General features: G+C 45.7%; 1 protein-coding gene across 2 annotated transcripts in view; it reads left to right on the top strand.

Moving 5' to 3' along the window:
* Nucleotides 1-20,303, top strand: part of cdh13 (cadherin 13, H-cadherin (heart)) — a 568,028-nt gene that overhangs the window by 451,412 nt on the left and 96,313 nt on the right. For both annotated transcript variants that reach the window (XM_039017434.1, XM_039017433.1), the window contains exon 12: nucleotides 12,357-12,499. In XM_039017434.1, coding sequence (XP_038873362.1) covers nucleotides 12,357-12,499 — 143 coding nt within the window. The remainder of the gene's footprint in view (nucleotides 1-12,356; nucleotides 12,500-20,303) is intronic.

Below are 20,303 nucleotides of genomic sequence, written 5' to 3'. Positions count from 1 at the left end.
TATGCAAGAGAACGTGAAAACAACAGTAATTAATGAGGCAGTCTAGAAAGCGCAGTGAGTGCAGGTACAGTAGGCCTAGACAGAGCAGGGAGGGTAGACGGAGCAGGGGGGGTCGACGGAGCAGGGGGGGGGTAGACGGAGCAGGGGAGGGTAGACGGAGCAGGGGAGGGTAGACGGAGCAGGGAGGGTAGACGGAGCAGGTAGGGTAGACGGAGCAGGTAGGGTAGACGGAGCAGGGAGGGTACACAGAGCAGGGAGGGTAGTCAGAGCAGGGAGGGTAGACAGAGCAGGGAGGGTAGTCAGAGCAGGTAGGGTAGACAGAGCAGGGAGGGTAGTCGGAGCAGGGAGGGTAGACGGAGCAGGGAGGGTAGTCGGAGCAGGGAGGGTAGACGGAGCAGGTAGGGTAGACGGAGCAGGTAGGGTAGACGGAGCAGGGAGGGTAGACGGAGCAGGGAGGGTAGTCGGAGCAGGTAGGGTAGACGGAGCAGGTAGGGTAGACGGAGCAGGGAGGGTAGACGGAGCAGGGAGGGTAGTCGGAGCAGGTAGGGTAGTCGGAGCAGGTAGGGTAGACGGAGCAGGTAGGGTAGACGGAGCAGGTAGGGTAGACGGAGCAGGTAGGGTAGACGGAGCAGGGAGGGTAGTCGGAGCAGGGAGGGTAGACGGAGCAGGGAGGGTAGACGGAGCAGGTAGGGTAGACGGAGCAGGTAGGGTAGACGGAGCAGGGAGGGTAGTCGGAGCAGGGAGGGTAGTCGGAGCAGGGAGGGTAGTCGGAGCAGGTAGGGTAGACGGAGCAGGTAGGGTAGACGGAGCAGGTAGGGTAGACGGAGCAGGTAGGGTAGACGGAGCAGGTAGGGTAGACGGAGCAGGTAGGGTAGACGGAGCAGGGAGGGTAGTCGGAGCAGGGAGGGTAGACGGAGCAGGTAGGGTAGACGGAGCAGGTAGGGTAGACGGAGCAGGTAGGGTAGACGGAGCAGGTAGGGTAGACGGAGCAGGTAGGGTAGACGGAGCAGGTAGGGTAGACAGAGCAGGTAGGGTAGACAGAGCAGGTAGGGTAGACAGAGCAGGTAGGGTAGACAGAGCAGGTAGGGTAGACAGAGCAGGGAGGGTAGACAGAGCAGGTAGGGTAGACAGAGCAGGTAGGGTAGACAGAGCAGGTAGGGTAGACAGAGCAGGTAGGGTAGACAGAGCAGGTAGGGTAGACAGAGCAGGTAGGGTAGACGGAGGAAGTCTTTGGTGTTTGCAGCCCTGTTCCACCCTTTATGTTAATGTATCATACATGCAAATACACCCAGTGTATTTATGCAAAGTAGGCACATATACATTTTTTATTGGAACACAAAACACAAATAAAATACCTGATATATTAGAAAATGTAAATATGAGTGCATTCTAAGAAAAGAAAAGTGACATTTTACAATTAATGTAATTCCAGAATTCCTACCAAAAGCCCTGAACTCCATTAATTATTTGTCCAGTAAAATGTTTGATGTGCTATAATTCAGTCAATATCTGATGGATAAAAATAAAAATCATCCATTGTCCAACTGCTGCTGTTAGGTGTAACGGTCGTTCTCCTCCTCTTCATCCGAAGAGGAGGAGTAGGGATTGGACCAAAGCGCAGCGTTGTTATATGACATAATGAAGTTTATTAAAGTAAGACGAAACACGAATACACTATAACAGACTACAAAACAAATAAACGATGTAGACAGACCTGACTTGAGAACTTACAAACTACGAAGAACGCACGAACAGGAACAGACTACATACACGAACGACAAACGAAACAGTCCTGTGTGGTAGACATACAGACACGGAAGACAACCACCCACAACAAACAATGTGAAACAACCTACCTATATATGGTTCTCAATCAGAGGAAAACGTAAAACACCTGCCTCTGATTGAGAGCCATACAAGGTCAATTAAACCTGACACTTAACATAGAACAAACACAGACTGCCCACCCAGCTCACGTCCTAACCCACTAAACACAACTATACAAAAGGAAAACAAGGTCAGGAACGTGACATTAGGAGTGTGTATTGGAGGCGAAGTCAGGTGCAGGAGAGCAGAGTGCACAGGCGCACTTTTTATTCCGGTCAAAATGACAGCAAAAAACATAACATAAAATGTGCCCAAAACACGGAACATAGACAAAAAAGGATGCGCGTAACAATATCCACAATATCAAAATACACGTAACACAAACAATCCTACACAAAGACATGATGGGGAACAGAGGAATAAATACATATGAATTGATTGGGGAATGAAAACCAGGTGTGCAGGGAACAAGACAAAACAAATGGATACATGAAAAATGGAGCGGCGATGGCTAGAAAGCCAGTGACGTCGACCGCCGAACGCAGCCCAAACAAGGAGAGGTGCCGACTTTGGCGGAAGTCGTGACAGTTGTCCTTATTAGAATTGTTTTTAAAACCTTTCAACAATTTTGATGAACATTGCTAATCCAATTGTAACGATCGTCGTAATCCTCCTCCTCAGACGAGGAGGAGAGGCGAGAAGGATCAGACCAATATGCAGAGTGGTTAGTGTTCATATTTAATGAAAACAGACTGAACACTTCAACATACAAAACAACAAACGTGACAAACCGCAAACAGTCCCGTGTGGTACTAACACAGACACGCGATACAACCACCCACAAAAACCACGTGAATCACCGGCTGCCTAAGTATGATTCTCAATCAGGGACAACGATTGACAGCTGTCTCTGATTGAGAATCATACCCGGCCGAACACAAACAACCCAACAAGAAAATAACACCTCGACAACCCACCCCAACTCACGCCCTGACCAACTAAATAAACTTAAGAAAAAGGAAAAACTGGTCAGGAACGTGACATAAACCCCCCCCTTAAGGTGCGAACTCTGGGCGCACCAGCATAAAGTCTAGGGGAGGGTCTGGGTGGGCGTCTGTCCACGGTGGCGGCTCTGGCGCTGGTCGTGGTCCCCACCCCACCATAGTCAAACCCCGCTTCCTTGGCCTCCTCCCAATGACCACCCTCCATGTCAATCCCACTCTACCAAAGGGCAGCACCGGACTGAGGGGCAGCACCGGACTGAGGGGCAGCACCGGACTGAGGGGCGGATCCTGGCTGGCTGGCTCTGGCGGATCCTGGCTGGCTGGCTCTGGCGGATCCTGGCCGGCTGGCTCTGGCGGCTCCTGGCCGGACGGCTCTGGCGGCTCCTGGCCGGACGGCTCTGGCGGCTCCTGGCCGGACGGCTCTGGCTGGTCCTGGCCGGACGGCTCTGGCTGGTCCTGGCCGGACGGCTCTGGCTGGACGGCTCTGGCTGGTCCTGGCTGGACGGCTCTGGCTAGTCCTGGCTGGACGGCTCTGGCTGGTCCTGGCTGGACGGCTCTGGCTGGTCCTGGCTGGACGGCTCTGGCTGGTCCTGGCTGGACGGCTCTGGCTGGTCCTGGCTGGACGGCTCTGAAGGCTCAGTACAGACGGACAGCGCTGGGCAGGCAGACAGTTCAAACAGCGCTGGGCAGGCAGGCAGCTCAAACAGCGCTGGGCAGGCAGGCAGCTCAAACAGCGCTGGGCAGGCAGCAGACTCTGGCCGGCTGAGACGCACTGTAGACCTGGTGCGTGGTGTAGGCACTGGCTGCGCTGGAGAGGAGGAAAGCTCTGACAGCGCTGGACAGGTGGGAGCAGCTGGAGAGAGAACCCGGAGAGACAGCCTGGTGCGGGGGACTGCCACCAGTGGACTGGTACGTGGAGGTGGCACCGGGTATACCGGACAGTGAAGGAGGACACGCGCTCTTGAGCACCGAGCCTGCCCAACCTTACCAGGTTGAATGGTCCCCATAGCCCTGCCAGTGCGGCGAGGTGGAATAGCCCGCACTGGGCTATGCTGGCGAACCGGGGACACCATTCGTAAGGCTGGTGCCATGTATGCCGGCCCGAGGAGACGCACTGGAGGCCAGATGCGTTGGGCCGGCTTCATGACATCCGGCTCGATGCCCAACTTAGCCCTACCAGTGCGGCGAGGTGGAATAGCCCGCACTGGGCTAAGCACGCGTACTGGGGACACCGTGCGCTTTACCGCGTAACACGGTGTCTGACCAGTACGACGCCCTCTCACTCCACGGTAAGCACGGGGAGTTGGCTCAGGTATCCTACCCGGCTTTGCCACACTCCTCGTGTGGCCCCCCCCCAATAAATTTTTGGGTCTGACTCTCGGGCTCCCAACCGCGTCGCCGCGCTGCCTCCTCATACCAGCGCCTCTCTGCCTTCGCCGCCTTGGGACGGCGATATTCCCCTGGCTGAGCCCAGGGTCCTTTGCCGTCCAGGATCTCCTCCCAAGTCCAGGAGTCCTGGGTTTTTTCCCACTGCTGTTGCCTCCCTTCTCCACTCCGCTTGGTCCTAGATTGGTGAGTGGTTCTGTAACGATCGTCGTAATCCTCCTCCTCGGACGAGGAGGAGAGGCGAGAAGGATCAGACCAATATGCAGAGTGGTTAGTGTTCATATTTAATGAAAACAGACTGAACACTTCAACATACAAAACAACAAACGTGACAAACTGCAAACAGTCCCGTGTGGTACTAACACAGACACGCGATACAACCACCCACAAAAACCACGTGAATCACCGGCTGCCTAAGTATGATTCTCAATCAGGGACAACGATTGACAGCTGTCTCTGATTGAGAATCATACCCGGCCGAACACAAACAACCCAACAAGAAAATAACACCTCGACAACCCACCCCAACTCACGCCCTGACCAACTAAATAAACATAAGAAAAAGGAAAAACAGGTCAGGAACGTGACACCAATCTTGATCATCGCAGTCCTCCCATGTTATTTAAAATGGCTGATTATGTAGCAGCATCTCACCCCATATGACACGTCAGTGAGGAAGCCTGTAGCATTATCCCTTCCCCACTTCTTCCACGTGTACCAGCAGCAAACAGCCCCCAGGCTCCAGCGCCCCAGCCTGAGAAGGAGAGGCACAGAGGGGGGCATCAATATGCAGCACACCTCTGGAAATCTACTTGGTTGACACAGCGTAAAAAAGCGCAAGGGGGACAAAGATAAATGAGTTAGTGCCTATTTCAGCATTTTTACTGGAGACTTAGCAGATCTGTGGCTTGTAGATGTGGACCCGTGCATGGCTCCCTGAGCAGGCCAGGGGTTTGGTGTTGCACTGATTACTGTCTCCTAGCTCTACCCATCTAGCACGGGGGCCGGATTAGGAGGCGCGCAGAGCAGAGAGTAGTGGGGTCTGTCTGATGGGATGTGATGTACAGTAGGAGTCAGCGTTTGTCTCCAGCTGCTGGGGACATTTACGACATCACTCCTGTCACAGGAAACACTAATGAACATAGGACCCCATGCTGCACTGGAACAGATGTTAGATACACATCGATACTGTAGCTATACACGTACTAACTTACAGCATACACACATCCATACTGTAGCTATACACGTACTAACTTACAGCATACACACATCTGTTACGCACGCCTCTAAAAAGAGGGAACGCAACTCCCTGCTGCAACTCAACTCCCCGTGAAGCGAAAGAGGTATGGACCGTAGGTGCGAGAAAGGACGACAAAGGCAGAATTTACCGTTACTAGGATTTATTTCCTACACGGTAATATGGGGAAAAGGGGCTGGATGGAACCAAAGGAAAGAAAGTAAATATCAAAGCTCCCCCTCTCCTATCTAACCTGCCTACCCACTTAACTTACCTAACTTAGCACCACCTGGTGCCCTAACCAAAATACAGGGGGTGGTCCGCCCAGGTCTTACCTAGTGTGCCTAGACATTGAATATACTACGGGTATATGTATGCCCTCGGGCCTCTTGCCTAAGCACTCCCTAGGTGCCTTCCCCTTCCCCCCTGGGAACAAATGAAACAGAATAATTATTAACAATTTCACAAACACTTTACAACAAAACTGAGTAAACTAACTCAGGCCACTAAAGAAGCTTTGACAAAGCAACAAACACAGAACATATCAAAGCTGCTACCAACAACAACTAACACATTACATACCACACTTTCTGTTAAACAACCAACACTATATCACAATCTAATTCTCCAGCAAAAAAAATCTCTCTCTAATCTTTCTCATGATCTTCTCTCTCCTTCTGAACAGAACACTGGCTTTTATATCTTCTGGTGGCAATGGTGATTAGAGTCAGCTGCTTCTTGACGAGGGGGCGGAGTCAGCTCCAATCATCAATTAGCCTGGTGTCGACCAATCAGCTGGTTGGGGAGGCTTCCAGGAAGCCATCTCCTGAAACACACACACTCAAATACAACACAGAAACTGGGGAACGTAACACATCCATACTGTAGCTATACACATACTAACTTACAGCATACACCCATCCATACTGTAGCTATACACATACTAACTTACAGCATACACACATCCATACTGTAGCTATACACGTACTAACTTACAGCATACACCCATCCATACTGTAGCTATACACATACTAACTTACAGCATACACACATCCATACTGTAGCTATACACATACTAACTTACAGCATACACACATCCATACTGTAGCTATACACATACTAACTTACAGCATACACACATCCATACTGTAGCTACACACGTACTAACTTACAGCATACACACATCTGTTACTGTAGCTATACACATACTAACTTACAGCATACACACATCCATACTGTAGCTACACACGTACTAATTTACAGCATACACACATCCATACTGTAGCTACACACGTACTAACTTACAGCATACACACATCTGTTACTGTAGCTATACACATACTAACTTACAGCATACACACATCCATACTGTAGCTACACACGTACTAATTTACAGCATACACACATCCATACTGTAGCTATACACGTACTAACTTACAGCATACACACATCCATACTGTAGCTATACACGTACTAATTTACAGCATACACACATCCATACTGTAGCTATACGCATACTAACTTACAGCATACACACATCCATACTGTAGCTATACACGTACTAACTTACAGCATACACACATCCATACTGTAGCTATACACGTACTAACTTACAGCATACACACATCCATACTGTAGCTACACACGTACTAACTTACAGCATACACACATTCTGTACTGTATTTACAGGTGTGGTGAAATATATTGGCACCCTTGCTGCATGTTTCACTGTTTCTTATAAAAACTTTTGGTGTTTACACATGTATTTGTGTGATTTACAACGACACAGGAACAAGAAATAGAAAAAATCTAAATTGAAATTGAGATTTGTCACTTCAAAGTCAAAAATGGCATAGACTAAATTATAAAACATTCTAAATAATTTGGTTTTCAATGATTCTAGTTTACTGTGTAATTTATCTCACCTGTGGTAAGTTGCAGATGCATACAGTTAAAAAATAGTAATTCAACCAGCTTTGAAATTAAAAATATACAATTTTCTCTACAGTGCACTTACAGTCTATAATTTAGCAAATGGTCTTATCCAATGCACTTACGATAAGTGTATTTGAATGAGGATTTACTTAGTACAAGCTTTCTCAGAAATACTTAATGTCAGTAACAATGGTACCAATCAGATCTCTCTCTCTCACACACTCTCTTTTCTTCTCTCTCTCTCTGTCTGTCTGTCACACACACAAACACACACACAAACATGTGCACACACACACACACACACACACACACACACACACACACACACACACACACACACACACACACACACACACACACACACACACACACACACACACACACACACAGACATACTGTATGCATAACCATATGCATCTGATGCAATGGTATTGTAATAGTTGATCCTAAAGGGGTCTCAACCTCATGCAGAGATATCTATGTGAACTGTGTGGGTGAGCAGATTTCTCCTAAAGAGTGCTGCTGCGTTGTCTTAACGTCCTCTCTCTCTCAGGGTGTCACTGTCATTATCCTAGAATAGACTGCATCTTCCTGTGATGTAGGAAAAGCACTCCCTTGACTGGGCTGTCCTGGGTCCTGGAAGATCTGAGTCCTATAAGGTGTCCCCAGGGAGGCTCTAACCGTCAGATGAAAGCTGAAATGGGCTCAGACTCAGTTCTCGGTAGAGTAGGGTCAGGCCTGGATTTGCCTTACAGCACCGGAGAGGAATTCTGCCGCTCAAGCAGAAATAATGTGAGCAAATCAACTTGCTATTGGCTATTTTACAGTGCAAGCAGAAAGTACAGGCAATTTCTGGCTCCAATCTTTTCTCATTTGTGTGTGAGCGCGTATGTTTGTGTGCTTGTGTGTTTGTAGTGAGCGAGAGAGAGAGGCAGAGGAGGAGGAGAGAGAGAAGGATAAAAGGGAAAATTCTAGATGTGGATGTAAGTGATTATTTGGACAATTGGCTGTGACAATTTGCAATGTTGCTGATAAACATGTACCCTGTATGAGAAAGATGTTTTTTTTTATTTGCATAATGTATTTTTAATGTCTCTCTAATGACCTTAAGAGAAGGTTAATGGTCCCTGTGTTTGTACACGTTGTGCTGCCTCATTTGGGGTTACCATGGAGCTGGGGTGATCCAGTACCATAACCTGGCCTCACAGGGCTGCTCTTATTGCTAGGCACTCACTATAGAGACTAGAGTGGTAGCGAGGGACCATTTTGTGCATTACCACTGTGTACAATAATATTAAAGTATGTGTGGGTGTCACTTACTGTATGTCTAGAGCGGGAGCGTGGAAAGAGAACACATCTGTTATGCATGACTACTACTAAGTTTGTGTTTGAGTGCCTTTGATGCTTATGCATTTGAAATGGGAAGTTTACATACACCTTAGCCAAATACATTTAAACTCAGTTTTTCACAATTCCTGACATTTAATCCTAGTAAAAATCCCCTTGCTTAGGTCAGTTAGGATCACCACTTATTTAAAGAATGTGAAATGTCAGAATAATAGCAGAGAGAATGATTTATTTCAGCTTTTATTTCTTTCATCACATTCCCAGTTGGTCAGAAGTTTACATACAACTTCAACTTTACATGGGAACTGAGGTTTAAATACCTGGAAAGAAAATAAATAATGGCATACGATTTTGTTGAGAGTGATAGGTTTGGAGTCTTTTTATGCTGTATTTATGGAGGTCCCCCTCTCATAGCATCATTCTGATACATACTGTATCTGATTAGCATCAGTGACTGAGACTCTGATGTGGCAGAGCCCTGTCTCTGTCCTGTCTGATGTGGCAGAGCCCTGTCTCTGTCCTGTCTGATGTGGCAGAGCCCTGTCTCTGTCCTGTCTGATGTGGCAGAGCCCTGTCTCTGTCCTGTCTGATGTGGCAGAGCCGTGTCTCATCCAGCTGGAGAAGACAGACAGTAAGACAGGGCCGTCCCCAGCTGGAGGGGACAAAAAAATAGGACAGACAGGGCAGATCAGGGTAGGCAGGGAAGACAGGGGAGGGCAGAGCAGGGCAGACCAGAGCAGGGCAGGGCAGAGCAGGGCAGGGCAGGGCAGACCAGGGCAGGGCAGACCAGAGCAGACAGGGTGGTACACTCTAAGAAAAAAGGGGTTCCAAAATGGTTAATCGGCTGTCCCCATAGGAGAAACCTTTTTGGTTCTATGTAGAACCCTCTTACTGTCTGTCTTCTCCAAAAACGGTTCTTCAAAGGTTTTCCTATGGGGGCAGCCATAGGTGCTTTAAGGTTCTAGATAGCACCTTTTAAGGTTAACCCTTTAAGGTTCTAGATAGCACCTTTTTTTCTAAGAGTGTACAGGCCAGAGGGTCGGTCAGGACAGGGCAGAGCCGGTAGACATTACCTGGTTACCCAGACTCATTGCTTTCGAACCATCTGATTGGTCCCAGAAACCTATGGGTTGGTCTAGAGCCAGAACATACATGGGAAAACCAACGTCTTTGATTTGTACAATGCCACTCGTCACCCAAATGACTTCAATGATGGCAGATTCGAACTAACGTATGTACCGATCGAAGAATTCAGTTTGAGTTGTCAGGCAAGGGTAGACAGGACAGACAGGGAAGGCTGGCCAGTCACCAGTCAGCGGGACCCAGTCAGCGGGACCCAGCTCTAATTATTCAGCAGCACCACTGGCCTTTCCACTGAAACCCACACTCAGGCCTCCTCACTGCACACACGCTCCCACTCACAGCCCCTGGACGGGCCAACTGGAAGGATTTATTGCACATCTCTTCTCTCTCTCTCTGTGTGTGTGTGTGTGTGTGTGTGTGTGTGTGTGTGTGTGTGTGTGTGTGTGTGTGTGTGTGTGTGTGTGTGTGTGTGTGTGTGTGTGTGTGTGTGTGTGTGTGTGTGAGAGAGAGAGAGAGAGAGAGAGAGAGAGAATCTGAAACATCTGGACTGGGAGAAGGGAGGAGAGGGCAGGATATGGGTCTTTGTCCAGAGTCCTGATGCTTGATGGGCTAGTTGGACCTGAGGAGGGCCAGAAGACCAGTGTTTCTGAGAGGTCTGTGGTGGAGGGCGATTATAGGACAGCCGTATGAGGCTCGCTGTAGGACAGATGTTTGGTTACACTCAGTGGAAGCCTCTATTCAGGGGACTTAAACTGTGGATCTGGCCACACTCATGTAGATATAGAGAGACATATCATACATATCTGTCTAAATCAGACAATCGGGTGGAAGAATGACTTCCTTTCTAGGCTCCAATCCCTCAAAAACACAGCGGTGTTGCGGAAAACGGGTGGGGGAAAACCTTTTATATGCTTTATCATTTAAGCTGCAACCGAATAGATTCTATCACCAAATAGGCTTGCAGTCAATACAAACCATTGAACAATGTATTACTGGATCAAGCGACTATCTGTGTACCCAAAGCAGCAGGATAATCATCTTGTTTTTGCCTCTTTCCAAGCAATGAGCTTCTCTGTGTGTGTATGTATTGTTGTGTGATGCCTGGTGGTGATGGAGGACCGATAACCAGGAAGTGTGTGTGTGTGTGTGTGTGTGTGTGTGTGTGTGTGTGTGTGTGTGTGTGTGTGTGTGTGTGTGTGTGTGTGTGTGTGTGTGTGTGTGTGTGTGTGTGTGTGTGTGTGTGTGTGTGTGTGTGTGTGTCTGCGCGCGTGCATGTGTTAGATGTGTTTACTGATGGGAGAATAGGGACATATTGGGGTTAATGACCTGTGAGAATGTTTAAGCTTGGTTCCGATTTCTCATTCTACTATAAAATGAGCTGTGTGCACAGTCCGTGTGTGTGTGTGTGTGTGTGTGTATCAGTCTGTTTGTGTGAAAGTATGTGTCTGTTTTGTTTCTTGCTATCTCTTTCCATATGCATGCAATCTGTCTGTGGTAATGTGTGTGTGGGTGTGCACTGTACAGTACTGTATATCCGGTCATGTCAGGTGCATGCGTTTTAAATGCGGTATGTTGTTGTGGTAATTTAATAGGTGCATGGTGGGAGAGAGGAATAGGGAGATAGAGATAGAGGAGAGATGTCATTTCTCTTGTGGTGAAGGTGTGAGTGGAGGTTGATTACAAAGCCATTTCCTAAGGCTTTGTCTCGCTCTGTTAGCAGAAGAGCTCAGTTTCAAAGACAATTTGTCTACCACTGAGAGCACTTTGTGTGTGTGCCGGGTGTGCTTGCATGCTCGCGTCTCTGTGTGTGTATGTGTGTGTGTGTGTGTGTGTGTGTGTGTGTGTGTGTGTGTGTGTGTGTGTGTGTGTGTGTGTGTGTGTGTGTGTGTGTGTGTGTGTGTGTGTGTGAAAGCACAAAGGTGCATGTGGAGTGTTTACTGGTAAACTTAAAGGGGTAAGAGGTGCTAAACAGTGCGTGTGTGTGTTTAGTACCTCTGGGTGTGTGTATGGGATGGGGATTGGCCACTAAATCAGCGGTGTGTGACATGAACACAGATGAGAAGCCCCAAAGGCATGTCTCCATTCCCTAGCCAATCACAATGCACCTCCCATCACATGGCGCTCAGGATCACATTAGCGGGGTCATGGAGGCCTCATACTTCAGCCACTTTCCACACAAACTAGGTCATTTTTCACTGAGAAGCTACCAGAGTTCATTCATCAAACACACAGTCCAACTACAGTGTCCACAGACATACACAGCCGTCCATTCAACCTCACCCGCACCTCATACACACTTCAGATACAGTACATGCAGTCTTGTCATGCTGTGATTCAAAAGCTTTGTATCTTTGATAGTTATTGTCCATTCAGTATTTCTTCATAGAAAAATTGATTATTTTTCAATTGCACTTACTATCTATCTTATGTCGCATAGGTGATCTGCATGTCTACAAAGCTTGAATATATTGTATAGTGTCATACCATGGTATTACCCTGAATATATTCTGATCAGCTGTCATCTGTTCCCTGTTCAGGTTTGCGGTCCTGAGAGACCCGGCTAACTGGCTCAGCGTGAACCCGGTCAGAGGCACGGTGAACACCTCCGCCAATCTGGACCGCGAGTCGCCTTACGTTCACGACAACAAATACACCGCCATCTTTATGGCCACAGACAATGGTAAGTGATACATTCAATAAGTCTCTTTTCATTGTGATTAAGAGTCTTCATACAAATGCTGTAGTGCAGAGATGTCAAAGTCATTTTGACCTGCGGGCCCCATTCGGTCTTCACCGAGGTCCGGAGGGCAGTACTTTACCTTTATGGTAACACTTTACTTCACACTCAGCGTCATAACACATTATGACTCTGTCATAACCATTTCATAACGGCTGACATAACCTGTCATAACCTGTCATAATATGGTCATAACACTCTCATGACCCATACATTTACACCTGTTATATTGCTTTATGAATGCTTACGACACCTACATAAGAGTCAAAACCCACATTTATTCAAATCTCTTTTTTCCCTGCCAAGAAGTTTCATTTTGTTTGAGAGTTTGTTTCTTAAGTCCTTTGTTGTTGTTGTAATTAATTATTCACAGTCATGTTGTTTTCCATCATTTTAAATAACTTGCAGAAAATACACTTTCTGACATTGTCCTGAAGCATTATGACCATCCTGTGTAACTTTACTTGTTCTAAGAAAATACACTTTATGACACTGTCAAGAAGCATTATGGCCATCATTATCATATAAACCAGATAGGCCTATCACATACAACCCCTTATGTCAGTCATCAGTAAAAAAGAGTGTGTGTTGTCCTGTTGTCTTGAAATCTGCTCCTGCATTCATCCCAGTCATCAGCAACAGAGCATTGTGGTAGGTGCACATCTGACATCAATGTGTGCATAATTACAATTATCATTTAATATGGTCAATTTCTGAAAATATTATATAACATAAACATTCTGTTGACAAGTAGGCTATGCTGTATTATACAATAGCTGGGTCTAATCCTGAATACTGATTGGTTAAAACATTCCAGACGGTGTCTATTCCACAAGTTACCACTGGCTAAATCTATGACGTTAAAATGCCTATTTACTCTGTTCCATCTGACTGCGCAATCCACTGTCTCATCAGCTCAGCCAGGCAATTTATAAACTTGATCTCCATTATAAAAAGCATCTAGACATTATCACATTTCTTTTAGACTAACCTTTAGTTTTCAACAGTGGAGATTTGTATAAACCTTGCTGTCTGTCTCTCTGACAATTGCAACATTGTTTCAATATTCAAATTAGATATCCAGCTCTCCCATATTAATGAACGTGTCGGGGTCGGGACAAGACAGACAGGCAGCGTTTCTCAGCCAGTCGAAATCATGAATCAGCTGGCATCATTTTAATATAAAGAAATGTCCATTTAAAAAAGGTAAAACAAAACGAAGTGTAGCTAGTTGCAGTTTTTCCAGCTTCAGTTTGAAGTGATTGTGTTAGCTATGCTGTTGGCTAGCTCCTCTGAACACCTGACGAAATCACGCCACATTAGCTCATTGTTTGGATGTATCCAAATAAATGCCACTAGAAACAGTTTAAACAAATGCAAATGCGCCTATTTTGCTGTTAATCTGGCTGCACTTTTTGACGTGACTGTAAATTAGCCATAGTTGGCTAGCTAGCAAGCAAGGGAGAAGAACGTCGCCAGCCAGTATGGCAATGGAACATTTAGAATGAAAGACTGGTTCGCGTCCATAGATACAGAATAAAAAGACTGAACGACTGGGTCACGTCTCTAGCAACCAAACCAATAAAACTAACGACCAGCCGGCTAGGGTAGCAACCCTAGATTTCTGTTGGGACTATATCTTGTGGAAGGATGAAATAGTACGAATAAATTAATCAAAATAACGTTTTTTATGAAAATATGTCAATCATTATTTGAATATGTTGGTAACCCGTTGTATAAAAGTGATAATGCCCTGCCAATATATACGTGCCTATATATCCTCCAAATACCGGCTTCGAGGGCATTATCACTTAAATGGAATGTTTTGCCTTGTGTGGTATGTTTTGTGAGTTTTGAAACTCTTATGTAACCAATCATAAAATAAATCCATGGTAGGTTTTGTGGGTTTTGACAGTCTTTTGTAGGTGTCATAACCAGCCATAAAATAACGCAATATATGTCGCAATAGGTCTAAATATATGTGTCATGAGAGTGTTATGACCACATTATGACAGGTTATGACAAGTTATGTCACGTAATGACATATTATGACATGGTTATGACCGTGTTATAATGTGTTATGACTCTGGGTGTCAAGTAAAGTGTTACCAAATGGGGATAATATTTCCTCAATAGTCCTCTATCTGCTTTGGGAATTGTCTGTGCTCCCTGACTGGCTTTCGTTTTGATGACTGTTAGCAAGCTGGACAGAGTCAAGAGAATATAAATGCAGGTCATTATTGTTTCTACACAGTTTCAATTTGGTTTTAGTCATTTCAATGTCGACTAAGATCATTTAACTCTGAAAAAATGTATCTTACAAAAACAAATGTTTGACACCCCTGGTGCAGTGGATTATCCATTTAGCATCTGGAGAGAGAATGTGTTATAAGGAATATTGCAAGAAATGTCATATTTAATCCTTAAATGATACTCTTACAACAACGTCATCGACTTTCATTAGTATGTCAACACAGAAAATGATTATCTGAAGGAGTTTTGTAGACGCGATGGCTTAATTCCAGACAGTATCAATGAGAGATGTAAAGTAAGATAAATGCATTATTATATCCTCTTCCATGTCTATGTGGTGTATAACCGTGGTTTGACTCTCGCTCTTGGAGTTTTGATATCCAGGTATAGTCAGTGAGTAGAACCGTAATTTGTCTCACCTGGCACAGCCCAGCTTTAATTAACCTCAAGGCAATGTGATGTCCTTCTCGCTCTATCATGGACTGTGGCTTTGAGAGGCACACACTCACAGCACGTATGTCTTTTTAGAGAGGGAGGGAAGTAGAGAGAGAAGTAGAGACAGAAGAGGGAAAGGATGGATAGATACATACCCAAAGACAGAGTGATGGATGGAGAAACGATGTGAGATGGAGAGAAAATGAGGAGATGAGGAGATGAGGTTGTGATAGTACAGTAAGCCAAAGAGAGAGAGACCTGGCTCTCAAGAGAAGACAGGCTATGTGAACACTGCCCACAAAATGAGGTGGAAACTGAGCTGCATTTCCTGACCTACTGCCAAATGTATGACCATTTTAGAGACACATATTTCTCTCAGATTACACAGAAAAAAAATGTATTTGGATAAACTCCCATATCTATTAGGTGAAATTCGATTTGTGACCTTGTACCACAAGAAAATAGCAACCAGTGAAGAACAAACACCATTGTAAATACAACCCATATTTATATTAATTTATCTGCCCTTTTATACTTTAACTATTTGTACATTGTTACAACACTGTACATAGAAGTGGCGGTCGGTGCCGTTTAAGATGAGGGAGGACGATTTATTTATTTGTATTTATTACAGCATATTGGATGACTGTCATTCATATTCTATTCACCCAGTTGAATGTAACATCGACATGTTTAGGCAACTACATGATACTCAAATGGTCCCAATACCCATCATGAGGTTGCTACAACCAACAATATGAATGAAAGTTTACAGCGTAGGTGCACACAGGTTGAGAGAGAAATTTGAGATGACAGACAGTGACACATGGACAGACAGTGACACATTCAATACTGCCTTGCACACTCTTGCCTGCATCTAGCTGATCTAGGGTGTAATCAGTAGTCCAACAGTTGCAAACGAGAGTTTCTTTTGGACAAATTCTGGTATGTTTCATTTCATTCCGTTTGCTTCTGTTTAAGAAAACTTTTTTTCAACAGAATCGGCGGAATGAATACACCCCTGATCACGCGTAAACACAGTTCACTTTCATAGCAGCCACATTGTATTCCTTCTCGCATCTATGTGCTCTCCTCCTCTCCTCTTTTACCTTCGCTTGTGGACTTCAATACACAACACATCAGCTGTAGGAGACCAGGCAAAAAAAGCTTTCCAAGCCAAATCATATCATAACCGCTACACACAGCCTACATCGTTGTCACCATATTTGCTAAAGTAATGTCATAGTCAACATAGCTAATATAACTAACTCGTTAGTAAACCCACTACTGCTCGCCTGAGGTAGAATACCTCATGACAAGCTTTGGAACCACACAGTCTACCAAGAGAGTTCACATCTGTATTATTCGTAGCTGTCTATTTACCACCAAAAACCAATGCTGGCACTCAGACCGTACTCAACAAGCTGTATAAGGCCATAAGCAAACAAGAAAATGCTCATCCAGAAGTGACGCTCCTAGTGGCCGGGGACTTTAATGCAGGCAAATTTAAATCCGTTTTATCTCATTTCTACCAGAAAGTCACATGTGCAACCTGAGGAAAAAAAACTCCACACACAGAGACGCATACAAAGCTCACCCTCGCACTCCATTTGGCAAATCTGACCATAATTCTATCCTCCTGATTCCTGCTTACAAGCAAAAACTAAAGCAGGAAGTACCAGTGACTTGCTCAATACGGAAGTGGTCAGATGATGCGGATGCTACGATACAGGACTGTTTTGCTAGCACAGACTGGAATATGTTCATCCAATGGCGTTGAGGAGTATACCACCTCAGTCACCGGCTTCATCAATAAGTGCTTCGACAGCGTCGTCCCCACAGTGACCGTACATACATATCCCAACTAGAAGCCATCGATTAAAGGCAACATCCGCACCGAGCTAAAGGCAAGAGCTGCCGCTTTCAAGGTTTGAATCCTACTACACCAGCTCTGACACTCATAGTATGTGGAAGGGCTTGCAAACTATTACGGACTACAAAGGGAAACCCAGCCACGAGCTAACCAGAGCCTACCAGACGAGCTAAATGCCTTTTAAGCTTGCTTCTAGGCAAGCAACACTGAAGCATGCACGAGACCACCAGCTGTTCCAGAAGACTGTGTGATCACGCCCTACCTTTTAAACAGGTCAATATTCACAAGGCCACGGGGCCAGACGGATTACCAGGACTTGTACTCAGAGCATGGACTAACCAACTGGCAAGTGTCTTCACTGACATTTTCAACCTCTCCCTGACCGAGTCTGTAATCCCTACATGTTTCAAGCAGACCACCATAGTCCCTGTGCCCAAGAAACCGAAGGAAACTTGCCTAAATGATTACCGCCCCGTAGCACTCACGTCGGTAGCCATGAAGTGCTTTGAAAGACTGGTCATGCACCATCAACACCATCATGCCGGAAACCCTAGACCCACTCCATTTCGCATAGCGCCCCAATAGAGCCACAGATGACACAATCTCAATCGCACACCACACTGCCCTTTCCAACCTGGACAAATGAACACCTGTTTCAGAATGCTGCTCACTGACTCCAGCTTAGCGTTCAACACCATAATGCCCACAAAGCGCATCACGAAGCTAAGGACCCTGGGACTAAACACTTCCCTCTGCAACTGGATGCTGGACTTCCTGACGGGCAGCCCCCAGGTGGTCAGGGTAGGCAACAACACATCTGCCACGCTGATCCTCAACACGGGGGCCCCTCAGGGGTGTGTGCTTAGTCCCCTCCTGTACTCCCTGTTTACCCACGACTGCGTGGCCAAGCACAACACCATCATTAAGTTTTCTGATGACACAACAGCCTGATCACCGGCAACAATGAGACAGCCTATAGCGAGGAGGTCAGAGACCTGGCAGTGTGGTCCCAGGCAGTGTGGTCCCATAAAGGAGCTAATCATGGGCTACAGCAAAATGAGGGCCGAACACGCCCCCATTCACATAGATGGGCCTGTAGTGGAGCGGGTAGAGAGTTTACAGTTCCTTGGTGTCCACATCACCAATAAACTATCATGGTCCAAACACACCAAAACAGTCGTGAAGAGGGCACAACAATGCTTTTCCCCCTCAGGAGACGTACGGCCCAGTACATCACTGGGGCCAGACTTCTTGCCATCCAGGACCCATATCCTAGGCGGTGTCAGAGGAAGGTCCCAAAAATTGTCAAAGACTCCAGTCACCCAAGTCATAGACTGTTCCCTCTACTATCACACAGCAAGCGGTACCGGAGAGCCAAGTCTAGGTCCAAAAGGCTCCTTAACAGCTTCTACCCCCAAGCCATAAGACTGCTGAACAATTAACAAATTGCCACCCGGACTATTTGTTTTTACACCGTTCCTACTCGCTCTTTAATATCTATGCATAGTCACTTTACCCCTACCTACATGCACAAATTACCTCGACTAATCTGTACCCCCGCACATTGACTCGGTACCTGTATCCTCTGTATATAGCCTCATTATTGTTATTTAATTGTGTTACTTTTTAATTTATTTTTTACTTTAGTTTATTTAGTAAATAATTTCTTAACTCTATTTCTTGAACTGCATTGTTGGTTAAGGGCTTGTAAGTAAGCATTTCACGGTCATTTCTACACTTGTGGTACTCAGCGCATGTGACAAAAATTTGATTTTGATTTGATTTACAGTCATGCAGTGACATTAGTGTACTGCCAGTCATTAAGCAGTTTAGCAGTTACACCAGCGGGCCTCGGTGGCAATAGATTTGTAAAATCTTGGAAGAGTTCCATTGTTGTGTGGGATTGTCATAGTCAGCTAGCTAACATAGCATTCCTCTGTTTGATTAGGTTAAACTAGCTAGCTGCATTTGCTAGCAAAGTAAGTGAATCTGAAAGTGAAAAAAAACCCAGAAAATTTCTTTATCTCTCTCTTGCCTCTTCTTCAGAAAGGAATTTGTTCAAAACTGTTAAACTATTGTCATTCTCTCTCTTTGAGTCAACTACTCACCACATTTTATGTACTGCGGTGCTAGCTAGCTGTAGCTTATGCTTTCAGTACTAGATTAATTATCTGCACCTTTGATTGGGTGGACAACATGTCAGTTCATGCTGCAAAAGCTCTGATGGGTTGGAGGACATCCTCCGGATATTGTCATAATTACTGTGTAAGTCTATGGAAGGGGGTGAGAACCATTACCCTCCAAGGTTTTCTATTGAAGTCAATGTAACCAGATGAGGACAGAAGCTGGTTCTCCTCCGGCTATACCATGGTGCTACCCAACAGAGTGCTGCTGATGCTACTCTAGACCTTCATTGTAAAAGACTGTGTTTTAATCAATTATTTGGTAACGTGAATATATTTAGTGTGGTTCTTTCTAAAATTGATAACTTTTTAAATGTTTTACAATTTTTATTTTTATGAAATTTACTGAGGAGGATGGTCCTCCCCTTCCTCCTCTGATGAGCCTCCACTGGTAGACAGCCATTATATCACCTTTGAAATGTATTTTTTCATTTGAAACTTTTGTGAGTGTAATGTTTACTGTTAATTTTGATTGTTACTTTCACTTTTGTTTATTATCTATTTCACTTGCTTTGACAATGTACACATATGTTTCCCATGCCAATAAAGCCCTTTGAATTGAATTGAGAGAGAGAGAAAGAAAGAATGAGATCGAGAGAGAGTAGAAGGGGCTTCGTCTTCTCTACTAGGATGCCTCCCCTCAGGGAACTTCTGACAGATCCATTAACAGATGTGTGAGATTCTATTAACATTAACTCTGTGGCTTGCAGAGAGGGCTGGAGGAGGCAGAGGAGGCCAGTCCCATCATGGTGCTCTGGGTCTGCAGGGCTGGGGTGAGCCCAGGTGCCCACCAAACTCAGATGAGATCTTAGCTGCAGACAGAAATATTATATCTATTCATGTGTTACCAGCACTTTTCGCTCAGACTGTGTCTCTGTATCCACTTCTCACCCTCTCAGTCCCACTCCTTCTTTTACGAGCGAGGGAGGGATGGAGCGAAGGAGTTGTGATTTGAACAGTTGGAAGAACAGGCATGTGAAATGACAGACCTTCTGAGAGGCAG

This window comes from Salvelinus namaycush, chromosome 21 (assembly GCF_016432855.1).
Source record: "Salvelinus namaycush isolate Seneca chromosome 21, SaNama_1.0, whole genome shotgun sequence".
Lineage (NCBI taxonomy): Eukaryota > Metazoa > Chordata > Actinopteri > Salmoniformes > Salmonidae > Salvelinus > Salvelinus namaycush.
This window is presented reverse-complemented; position numbering and strand designations above follow the sequence as displayed.